General features: G+C 39.4%; 1 protein-coding gene across 4 annotated transcripts; it reads right to left on the reverse strand.

The window, feature by feature from the left end:
- Positions 1-1,026: 1,026 nt before the first annotated feature.
- Positions 1,027-4,624, reverse strand: LOC126619586 (E3 ubiquitin-protein ligase At1g12760-like). 4 transcript variants are annotated; one of them, XM_050287994.1, is made up of 5 exons: positions 3,776-4,624; positions 3,112-3,231; positions 2,889-3,021; positions 1,817-1,975; positions 1,027-1,640 (listed from the first exon to the last, which is right to left on the reverse strand). In XM_050287994.1, exons 1-5 carry the CDS (start codon positions 4,345-4,347, stop codon positions 1,467-1,469), a joined length of 1,158 nt encoding a protein of 385 aa, XP_050143951.1. In that variant the 5' UTR covers positions 4,348-4,624; the 3' UTR covers positions 1,027-1,466. The 4 variants fall into 4 exon arrangements, with proteins under 4 accessions (XP_050143951.1, XP_050143949.1, XP_050143952.1 ...); XM_050287992.1 differs by having other exon boundaries at positions 3,112-3,234; positions 3,776-4,621; XM_050287995.1 differs by having other exon boundaries at positions 1,817-1,972; positions 3,776-4,616.
- Between the last annotated feature and the right edge of the window lie 8,120 nt (positions 4,625-12,744).

The raw sequence follows: 12,744 nt of genomic DNA on the forward strand, positions 1-12,744 counted from the left end.
ACACTGAGATTCTATATTTGATTTCTCGTTTTCCCAATATTTTTATATTAAAAAGAATCTCACTTTCGTGAAACAAATATATTGTTGTGTTTTTTCCTGGTGGAGAAGCTAGGGGTACACATCAAAATGCCCAATGTCGTGAAAAGATTGATACTTGAATCAAATCAATGACGAGAGTGAGGAGAACTTTCTTGCAATTTTCTTTCTAATAAGTAGTAGTGGTTGAGACGCTAGAAAAACAAAAACAACCACCAGTTGTCTAGTATTTCCAAATGTAAAGATTAAAAGCTCATCAAATCCAATCCAATCAATTGACTTTCACTACATTGGCAATTCGTGGTGCAATCCACACTCATTTTTACTTCTCACATACGCCTTTTAATTTTGTTCATCGTATTGAACGAACTGAAAAAAAAAAAAGACAATAATTAACAAAAGTGTTTAGAAGATAAAAAAAAAAAGATAAAAAAAAGTGTAAAAATAGCACCACCCTTTATCTTTCCACGTTGGGTAAGTGTAGATCCATGACAAATTCAGAGGTTGGTGGGTTTAACTTGCTATCATTTAAATCCCCCAATCCTATCATTTTGTTTAATTGATTTGATTGTGAAAGGCCATCCAACTTGCAACCATATTTAGGGGTGGACAAACGGGCTGGGTCCAGAAATTCTTTAAAAAAAGCGATGGGGCAGGTTCCGAAAATATCCGCATGTTATTTTACCACTCATCAATTTCTGTCTGCTCTCACGTGATGAGAGGCAAAAGAATAAGGGGATACATCTTTGTTCAGGTCAAGTTTATCCAATAAACAATTGACTCGTGATCATTTTCTTCGTTTCGTTACTCAACAAAAACTTGGTTTATACGAACGTGTGTTGCGTGTTACGTGTTACGTGTTACAGTATAAACAAACTGAGATAGCAGCCCTTTTAAGTGCCATACAAAAGTAGACATTGGGATTTATGCCTTGTTACGAGCTTGATGTGCACGACTGTAATTTGCAAGCACATCGAATACTAACAAGGGTCCGGTCAGTAAATAATCTTATTAACTTGTGATAACGCATTTCTACACAATCAAGTGAACCTTCTTTCGAAGCAGTTTGTTTATATATATAATTTACCGTGGAAATGCCCTGGCAACACCCATGTACAGAAAGCACCTAAAGAACGCCAGGGCAACAACGAAAACGATGTGCCGTTGTCATAGTCACTACTACGCCGACAAGATCAATGACAACTGCTATGCCTACTCTACAACAGCAAACAACATTAACAATGACAATATAGAAGACCTGCAGTGTGTCGAGGGCGAAGCTTTTGCATTTGGTTACTCTCCAGCAGGACGTCTAAAGCCTGCTTTTGAGTCCAGTGCCAAGTTTGCATATGATTACACTCAAGTCTCGAGCACAAATTTGTATGTAATTCTGCAGCGTGCCCAAGCATAAGTCTATGATGAGAGGAATTTTAAACTTCCCCTTGATCCTGGCTGCTACTCTTCAAGATATTGTACTTGCAGAGAGGACAGGTAGCGTTGATAAAAAGCCACTTGTCAATGCAGGAACAGTGAAAATGGTGGCCACAAGGAAGTTGCCTCAGTTCCACTCCGTCATCATAAGAAGAAAGGCAGATGCAGCACTCCTGTAAATCGCAATGATCATCTAACTGATGTAAGAAGAATTTTGTGAACAGTCCATTTGTGACACGAATACAAAACAAAACCAACTTTATGACAGCTCATGTAGACAAAATCCTCGTTACTAAAAGAACTCAAGAGAGTAAACAAGACTGTAAGTCAAAAATCAAGAGCAACTTACCGCATCCTCCTGAGAAAGAACATGTTCAATGGGTGAATCTGTACCACATTCAGTCATTACTCCCCCACCTTGTACATCGCCGGCAACTTTCTCATTACCAACTTTTCTGAATTTGAATTTTGGAAGCTGTTCGATGTCTTCCTTAGATGCTCCATCCTGCTTCAATAGCAGGTCACACAAACATAATACAGGGACAAGAAGAATGCCATTGATATTAATGCTAAGAGATTACAGCTACACTTCAGTAAATTAATAATTCAAATTACTTCCAAATTTTAGTTACGACAACAAAAATCAAGCACATTCCCATCAAATTTTTGTCAGGCCCAATGAATTTGATGCAACTAAAAGAGAGCCAGAAAATTTAATAAATGAAACAAATTAGTATAATATTAATAAATCTTTCATCCCCAAAGTGCTCCAAGAGAAACTACTATGCATCAAGTTTGGTAAACCTCATATATCAATAGAAAGAAGAGATCTATGAATCTTAATAGTTACATAGGTTGCTCTACGGAGACACCATGAAATTCAACTATCTATGATTAGTATCAAATTCTAGGAAGGAGATACCCAATAATTTCTAAGGTGATGAAAGTTAACAGTTAATGAAAGAAAGGAATGGTTTAATTTAGTACAAACTGTTTTACCAACATGGGAACTTGCCTGTTATTTTGAGCTCATAAAGGCTATCCACAAACTTTCTTCTATACAAAACATCAGAACTGAACTTTCCAACCCACCCCACATAAAGTTATGCTAAACCAGAAGCAAGCCCATACAATTGGGTCCCATTTTAGAGTCCAATTTCTGTTCAAATTAACAAGATTCGACTAATTTGTGTTATTATCAAATATTTGGTAAATAAAGTTTGCTATCGCAGAATTATATAGAACGTGTCAGGTTCCGCTTTCATTTGTCAACCCTCTAGTCTAGTACTTATAAACCAGTACTACAGCAATATTCACCTACCTCATGGAGTGGTAATGATAGAAAACACTGATAGTTATGAATGTGAAAACCAACACAGCCCCACACACAGAAAAGAGAGATAACTGGGCATGAGAACTACCTGATCTGCGACAGCATATAAAAGTGCAATAATGCACGGAAGACAGCAACAAACCGCGATACCAATGATACATGCCAGCGCAACACAGAAAACGACAAAAAACACATCAAAACCCAGGAAAATTATACATAGCCTGCAGACAAAGCCACATTGCCATAGTTAAGAGTTTATCCTTGATTCCAAATAAATGGATGAGAGTGAGAGAGTGAGAGAGAGCCCAAACCAGTAAAGCTGCGGGGAGGCGTTTGCTAAAGATTGACCACCTGCCGATACCCAATAGAACCCAATGATCCACCAGATAAACGAAAACATTGTATTTGCAGATTCCAGGTGTTTAGCAACGCTGCTGAAAGATACAAGCAAAAACAATGAGCAGATATGAAATTACGATAAACGTAACAAAATAACAGCATATGTCATTAACTTTTCACAGTACTGGCTCCAAATATAACAACATCCTACAATCCCAGTACAAAACCAGTTCAATCGTCAATAACCGATTCTAATAGACAGGAAGCATACAAAACTTCAGATTTATAGAGCTTCAACCGAGAGAAAACCAGTACCATCAGCAATCCGTAAACGCAAAAAGACTCATTTAACTAATCCTCTACTCTACATCATAATTTCGCATAAATACCGATCCCTCTATTGGTTTCAAAGAGATTGGGGCCAAGCTACAAGTAAAAGTAAATTTTACTAAGAATCAAATGGCATGAACAACAATGCCAAAGACAGCAAAAACATTATAAAAAAAAATTTCACCATTATTCCAGCAACATTTACGCATTCGAATCATAAATTGCAGCAATTAACAGCAACCCACCAACAAACACCACTTAAAAAAAACAAACATTACAATTGCGAAGCACAGCTAACGTTGTTACCTGGTACCCTCCTCAGTCATATGATCAGCCAACGACACGTACTGCGATGACAAATCCCCCTCTCTCGACCCAGAACCCAAATTCCCAACACTCCCCACCCCTTCCTCCGCAGAATTCACCCCCGCAAACCGGCTTCTCTGCCGGGACTGCCGCCTCCGAAACTCCACGCAAACACAAACCATATGCACCACGCACTGCACAGCGTAACCCACGATCCACAGTCTCAGGGGCACATTCGGCAATTCGTACCGGCTCAGAACCAGGACCGTCAGCGCCACGACGACGAAGGCGAAGTTCCAGATGATGTCGAGAACCACCACTGGCTTGGAGTACGCCCAATCACTCTGCCTCTCCTCCAATTGCTCCGCTGCGGTCTCGCGGACCAGCATCGACGGCTCGCGCATGAGGCGGCGGCTGCTGGCCTGGCGAAGAAACCGCGCGGCCTGCTGCAGGCTCTGTCGGCGCACCAATCGCTGGCGCCCCGAGTTCGAATCGTCGGACGACCCGCCCGAGTTGGTCAACAGCGGCGTCGCGTCGACGATGTTCTCCGCAGATCGGTTTGGCGAGGCCATTTCGGTTTCGAATCAGAATTTGGGGATGTTTAGTTTCTTGCGAGGTCGTTGAATGGAATGCCCTGACTCGGTGAGTTGAATCGGCTCAACCCATGCAGATCTCCGAAACGTTGCGTTTTGAGCGGGAGCTCTGATCGTTCTATGGCGGTGAGAACGATGATGGAGACAAGACAAACGCCGACGATGACGATAATGTCGTTCGAATACGGACACGGCTTTGGAATTTTATCTCTGTTTTCTTGGTTTATTTGACCGGTGCTTGGTAAAATTGATTTGACCATACCGTACACGTTTCGTTTGGTATTTACAGGTTAACTCGGATTTTTTTTTTTTTTTTTTTTTTTTGGTTTTTTGTAATGGCGCTTTGTAGGATCAACTTTTTTATTTTGTAATGGTTCTTTGTAGAATAACACAATATTTCGATGAAGAAAATAAATTGAGAATTTAGACAAAATTCATAATTTATGTATTGAGTAGCCGCCACCATCACTATCATGGATGCCACCATCACCATATATTGTTGTCTTTCCGTCGCTATTGTCACCATCCACCATCATAACAACCGTCTCCATCACTAGTGCTAGCACATTTTTTTTACTATTATCTCTCATTTCGTATTTAAATTATTATTTTTTTAGTTAACTAAACAAGAAAATTAACAAATTTAAAAAAATAAAATTTCATCATTTCAATTCCATTATCTTATTATTGTAAGTAATTTTAAATTTCTTCATCAGTTATTTTATAATTCCAAGTCATTTCAAATTTTCTCATAGAAACATAATGTAAAAGCATAGGAAGTTACCAAAATGGTTCCACTTCCACCCACATGTAAATTCATGGGTACATAAGCACATTCTTAACGAAAAAATGCTAAGTAGACTTTCTCAAAACAGAACTACTTTCTCAAAACAGAACTCTCTGCAACCTCATGTTTTGGGCACAAGCTTTTTTTAATGTTGGTACGAAAATTGTGCCAAAAATATAAAATGATAGAGAGTTCATGAATAATTTTATTTTTGAGAGCCTTCTTAGCATTTCAACAAATAGGAAAAAATGTAAACAAACTACAAATAAAACCCCATCCAAATATTTTTGAGAGCATTTTCTTGTTCAGCAGATGCAAAAGTTGATACAACTAAAAAAAACAAGACCTCCAACATAATCTTCATCATATTTGGTCGGACTGTGTTGATGTCCACTCGTAAATATAACGGTGCTAAAAATCATGTGTCACCTAACTCCCTGCCGCACAAACAAGCGCGGGAAGCATGGGAGGCGGTTGGGATGCTCTTGAATGCCTGTACTAACAAACAAGATTTAATAAGTATAAATAAAGGAGTTCAAATCTTCTGCATTCAAAATGGACTATAGCCTTTTTAGTTGATTGCCACATGTCTATACATTTAATTCCCCATTCAGAGAAGATAGGGTATTTTGAAGATAGCTCATGTAATAAAAAAAAATTCAAATTTAAACTCTTGTGGTGAACGCCGTTAGGAATTAAGCCCAAAGAAAATTTCTGTTAGTTTCTCCGTTAATCTTCCTTTTCTTTAAGGGGTTAGGGATCCCGACTCTCTACATTTAGGCTTCATGCATTTTCCTGCATTTCGCTACATTTAAGTCATTATGTGCCATTAGGTTTTGTTCCCCTTCATCAGTTGTTACTTTCGTGCATTTTACATTGTGTTCCTCCTCCATTGGTGTTCCCTCTCCTGTTTGTGGCTCACTGGACATTCACTCATGGTTGAAAGAATCTTCAAATTCAATCAAGTAATCATTGCGCCCACTAGCGGATCCATTAAGGGGCAAGGGGGGGTCTGACCCCCCGAACTTCGATGAACGTCCATAGATACCTTATGTGCTGATCCTCCGAACTTCGGTGAATGTCCATGGATACCTTGAGTGTTGCCCTTTTGAAGATTAGAGTTGGCATCATACTTACCCTCCAACTGACTTCAGGCCTACCAAAACCCGATGAATGTCCATAATACCTTGGGTGCTGCCCCTTGCATACATTAACATGTCTGTAGTATGCATTTTCAAATGATTTCAGGCATACCAAGACTCAATGAAATGGCGATATGCATGCTATTTCTGATATAAAAAAATTTGCTCGCTGCGCATGCTATTCTTACTGACCCCCCTAATATTATTTCATGGATCTGCCACTGATTGCGCCTATTTTTCCGCATGTGTTTTGTATAGAAAGATGGCCTTACTGGTTCTTCAATGTCATCTCACATCATGTGAAAGAAACAGAAATGAGATCATAGAGAGAATGAGATGGATGGGCTGGCCATTACAAACAGATGCAGAGCCTCCTTCCTCTCTGAAACATACACGAAAACAATTTAGGAGTAAAGAAAACATAAGGAAACAGTATAGAATTTACATTTTTACTTGATTGGATTAATCATGGGAGCATTTATATTGAGTCACAATGGAGGGTGTGCAGAAATTCACATAAATACGAAGTTTTGTTTTTGGGGTTAATAGAGAGATAACAAGAAAAAAAAAATTTGGACTTAAAGTCTAACGGACTTTACCACAAGGGTTTAAACCTAAATTGTTTACCATGGAGCTATCTTTCAAATACTTCATCACCATGAAAATCATTTATCCAATTAGGGCTATAAATAATTATAATAAAAATAACAATCGTAAAATAATGACAAGACATTAAACATTGATAATTTTCCGATAGCCTTTTTTTATTGTTCTTAGGTTGATAAACTTTTTAGAGACTGAATGGTGCATCAGACTTTCAGATCAAAGGGCCATGTCCCTATTCCAATAGCAATCGTGTAAATTAAATATGAAAATGAAAATAGAGAAATACTAAGGAGACTCTCTCAAAGTAGGTCTCTCTATGGACTCTCCAGCACCTCATTTGTTTGGCACAATGTTTTATAATATTGGCATGGAGAATTGTGCCAACAACATGAGGTGACGGAGAGTTCATGAAGAGTCTAACTTTTGAAAAAATCTTCTTAACATTTCCCATGGAAATAAGCTAACATGGTGAAATTCTATGAAAATTATAATTAATTCACTCAAAATCCCTTAGAATTCTTTTTTCTCAAACTCTCTCAAATTCCATGAATTTAAATTCCCTAAAATTCTATAAAAATCATTATTAAACACACTCCCTAAGACCAACTCCAACCTTTGAAGTAAGTCCTAAAATTTATGCTCCCCCCAACCACCCCCCCCACCCCCCCCCCCCAAAAAAAAAAATATGAGAGTGGAAAACAGGATGTGAAGCCCAGTCGCCCAGGCCTCACTCTCGGACGCATGTGTGACGACCCGTCTAGAATTTATAATGTATTTTATTCCCGAATGCATGAAAATGATGGTTTTACCCTTGAGCGTTGGGTTGTGAATGCGTTTATGGGCTAAGAAAAATGTACCAATTACATCATTTCCTAATTTTTGGGACCCAATTAAGATAGTAGAATTATTAGGACTTTTTAGTGGGCCAATTGAAACTCAAGGGTTTAATTTTGTAGCCCAATTAGAGCTTAGGGATTTTTAAATGGTGCCCAATCCGGATCACCACACACACACACACTCACATGTGCAACCTTTCCCGTTTTCTCTCTCCCGTTCTCGAACCCTCTATGTTTCTGTACACCTGAAACCGGTCCAAACCTTTTTAAACCGTTGCAGATCGAGCTAGTGGAAGTTACCTTCGAGTTCCTTGCAAGCTCAGGAGTGTAACCATACCATTAGTTTGATTTGAGGACTTCGGGAACTCGAGAACCTGTGAGCTTCGACAAGGTGTCCTATTGCTTGAGCTTGATCACTAGTGTTTTGTGGGGTTTTAAGGTACAAGGGAGTCTTAAAACGACTTTACAAAGTTGTTAGAGGAATTTTGGAAGGTTTTAGACGTCGGGATACTCGAGTTCATCGAGTTGCGGACTTAGTTGGTTTTCACGAAAAATTTTTGGCCAATTTTCGTTGGTTTTAGGACTCCAAAGTGGTAAAATCATGTTCTCCTTATTGAAAGCTTCATTTTGGTACAAGTTCCATGAAATTTGGTGTTGAAATGAGTGAGATATTAAGGTTTGAAGTTTTTCCAGAAACCGGCAAGTGCAGCGGTGACCGGTGCGGGACTCCGATGAACCAAGGAATGAAAAGGAGAATATTCTGTCAACTTTGACGGAATATGCTACAGGTAAGACGTTTCCTGAAGATGAGCGCAGTCAGGCGAGGCTTGGGGGTTACGACCCTGCCATATACCATTGAGTGGGCTTTTGGTTTTCATTATATATATATATATATGCTTGGTATTTTTCCCAGAAAACTTATTTAAATGGTTTTATGGTTTGAATGCCATGCCAAATGTTTTATACTTAGAATATACATTTAGTAGTTGCATATATTATTGTTGGTGCTGCAAACGCTCAGGTAAGTTCCAGGTGAGTTTATAGATTGTGGATGTGAGTTACATGATTATGGTTATATATAGAGGCATTTAGAGCTCATAAACCTGCACCCTGATGTTAGTGCTCCCGCCCGTGGCCAGGGCACATCCCTTCACGTGATGTTCACCTCCCGCACCACACGCTCACCTTGGATCCAAGTTTGGAGCACAGTCCTATCGTACAGACCACTATAGGTGATTTCAACTCGTAGGTCACCCGCGATTATTCGCACAGTGTTCACGTGATCGTAGCACTTGAGCATATATATTTATACCCAGTCATGTCATACATACCACTTTAGGTGGTTCCGACTTATGTGCAGACATATCTGATGAGATATAGATTCAGTCGTACAGGCCACCATAGGTGGATCCGGCTAACATATTACTTTTCATTGATTTACTTCACCTAATTTACTTATTTCATTATGTTGAGATATTTGGCATGGTATACATGTGGATTTGGCTATTTCAAGTGTGGTTTCAAGATAGATATGTAGTCTATTTTTTGGGAAATTATATAGGTTTTACGGCAATGGGTTATTACTTTTGTTAAGTGAAATAGTTTTGAAAAGCTCTGTTTTTGCCCACTCACACTTTCTGTTTTGCGCCCCTCCAGGTTCTAGGTATAAGCGTTCTTGTTGGTGGCTTACGAGGAGACTATGGCGGTTCTGATAGACAATGTTTAATGTAGGACCATATCTCTGGTATTGTATAATTAGTATTTGTCCTACTGGACTGCACTTAGGCTACTATGCTCTGATTATTTGTGTTTACACTTAAATCTCGTCACTCGCACCTATTTATTCATCTAGTGTAAATTAGTTAGCTTGGTTTTTATTTACTCACATTTTTATATCATTATCACTTCCGCACTGCGCACATGGCTACGTCACCCTCACGTGACGGCCAGCACGCTTTGATTTAGGTCGGGGTGTGTCAGTTTGGTATCAGAGCCTAGTTTTAGCAGTCCTGCATATCTTGTGAATATTCTAATTATTTTGATGTCTTCTGTCAGAACCATGCCGCCTCGTAGAGAGCCACGTTCTTCAGCTGAGTCTAGTTTCCCTGAAGACACATATGGAGACTGTGTATAATCTGAAGTTAAATAATTTTATGGGTAATGAAGGGCATGAGGGAGCCGAGCGGTGGCTTAATCATCTTAAGAAAACTTTTCGATTGATGCAGAGACAGGGAAATCTTCCTGAGGATAGGTGGGTTGAGACGACCATTTGGTTTTTAGGTGAGGAGCCTTCATCCTGGTAGAGGCAGGAATCTTATCAATTATCACCAGAGGAAACTGCTGATTGGGAGGTTTTTAAGGGGTTATTTCAGAGGAGATTCATTCCTCCTGAATATATAGATCATAAGAAGCAGGAGTTCACCCATTTAAAGCAGGGAAAAATGTCAACTAATGAGTACTATAGGAAGTTTACTGATTTATCTCACTATTGCCCTGAGATTGCTTATAATCCTATAAAGATGCTCCGTCGTTTTAGGTTGGGTACTCGAAAGAAGTGGCGTTCTATGGCGACCACGACTATGTGCTACTTATTAGGAGTTTTATGGATTCTGCTGCGGGTTGAGGATTCTGAAAACATGCCCAGTGACAATGAAAAAGAGGAAGAAAAAGATGGTAATTAGAAGAAAAGTAATAATAATAAAGATAAGGGTCAGTCGTCTCAGGGACCTCGCAAAACTCAAAGTTTTAGAAGAAATGGTGCTAGTTCCAGTTCTTCTAGCGGGGGTTTGAGTTCTACTACGCAGAAGAAAGGTGGCAGATTTTCAAGAGGTTCTCTATTTCAGAGACAGAGGGATTCTAGTAGTGCAGGTGCTCATTTATGTCGTAGGTGTAATAATCGGCATTTTGGGAAGTGTAGACAAGGCAGTAATGGATGTTATACTTATGGCCAGATGGGACATCGGGCTATTCAGTGCCCGCAGAATCAGTAGAGGCCCCAACCATCTTCCTTACTACTGCCAGTTCCGATTCAGTAAGTCCTAGGACCTAATAGTTATACCTAGACGGGTCACGGGGGTGCTTATCAATATCAGGGTGATATAGCTTCATATTATGGAGGACAATATCAACATCCACAAGATCAATATCAGCAGGGTAGTTATGTTCAGTATTCCGGGGGTTATATGCCATATCAGCCATACTTAGCAGGTCGGTCATAATGGCATCCTGAAGGATAGTCCTAGCACATGGAGGTTGCTTCCAGTAGTGCATGATCGTCAAGGCAGCCCAATCAGCTTAGTCAGGGACATAGTGTGCAGGGACGTGGTAGTCAAGCTAGCAGAGGTCGTGGGGGACGATAGCAGACATAGGGGCGTATTCATCACATTACGTTGCAAGATGCTTAGAATAATCCTGATTTAATCATGGGTACGTTGAATATTCTTGGTCATTTTGCTAGAGTATTAATTGATTGTGGTGTTATGCATTATGTTATTTCTCATACGTTTGCTCAGACAGTGCAACCTCATCCTTTACCTCTTGGGTATGAGTTAGAATTTTCAATGCATTGAAGGGAGACATGTTATGTTAGCTGGGTGTATCATGGATGTCCCGTATTGGTGGAGGGTGTTGTTATGCCAGCTAACCTTATTCCGTTAGATATTGTTGATTTCGATGTTATTTTGGGCACAAATTGGTTACATTACAATCGTGCCAAGATATATTTCTACGGGAAGACAATCACTTTTCATCGTCTAGAAGCACTTATGGTTACATTTGTGGGCGAGCGTAGTGGAGTGAGGCACGACGTTATTTCTGCTGTGAGGGCTAAAAGATTGTTAAAGAAAGGTTGTCAGGGATATTTAGCTCATATGGTATTGAATGACAATATTCCTAGCAGTGTGGAAGATGTACGAGTAGTCAGGCATTTTCCTGACGTATTCCCTGATGATTTACCTGGATTACCGCCAGATCGAGATGTGGAGTTCATTATTGATTTACTTCCAGGTACAGATCCTATATCTTTAACTCTTTATCGAATAGCTCCTGCTGAATTGAGAGAATTAAAAATCTAACTACAGGAATTAGTTGATAAAGGTTTTATTCAGCCTAGTACTTCACCCTGGGGCACACCAGTTTTATTTGTGTGAAAGAAAGACGGGACTTTGAGGCTATGTATTGATTATCAGTAGTTGAATTGGGTAACGATTAAAAACCGTTATCTGTTGCCGTGTATAGATGATTTATTTGATTAGCTTTGAGGTGCCTGTGTGTTTTCTAAGATTGTTTTGAGGTCTGGTTATTATCAACTGAAGATCAAAAGTGAGGATGTTCTAAAGACGACTTTTAAGACTCGTTATGGTCATTATGAATTTCTTGTGATATCATTCGGGTTAACTAATGCGCATGCAACTTTTATGGGCTTGATGAATCGAGTATTCCAGCCATATTTAGACAAGTTTGTCATTGTCTTTATTGATGATATTCTGGTGTACTCTACGTCTAAAGCAGAGAATGTTCGACATCTCACTTTGGTGTTGAAGAATTTAGGGAACATCAATTGCATGCTAAGTTTAGCAAATGCCAATTTTGGCTAGACCAAGTGGCATTTTTGGGGCATGTTATATCGGCTCAAGGTATTCAGATGGACCCTCAGAAGGTAGCAGCCGTTGAGAATTGGGAGCAGCCACGAACCGTCACTGAGGTATGGAGTTTTCTTGGCTTAGTAGGCTATTATAGACGGTTTGTTAAAGATTTCTCAGTCATTGCATTACCATTGACAAGGTTAACTAGAAAGCATGTTAAATTTAAGTAGGACGATAATTGTGAGCAGAGTTTCCAGCAGTTAAAATATTGTCTCACTTATGCACCTGTTTTAGCACTGCCAGATGATAGTGGTAACGTTGAGATTTACAGTGATGCTTCCTTAAATGGTCTAGGATTTGTGTTGATGCAGCATGGTAGGGTGATTGCTTATGCTTCATGACAATTAAAGCCACATGAAATG

This window comes from Malus sylvestris, chromosome 4 (assembly GCF_916048215.2).
Source record: "Malus sylvestris chromosome 4, drMalSylv7.2, whole genome shotgun sequence".
Lineage (NCBI taxonomy): Eukaryota > Viridiplantae > Streptophyta > Magnoliopsida > Rosales > Rosaceae > Malus > Malus sylvestris.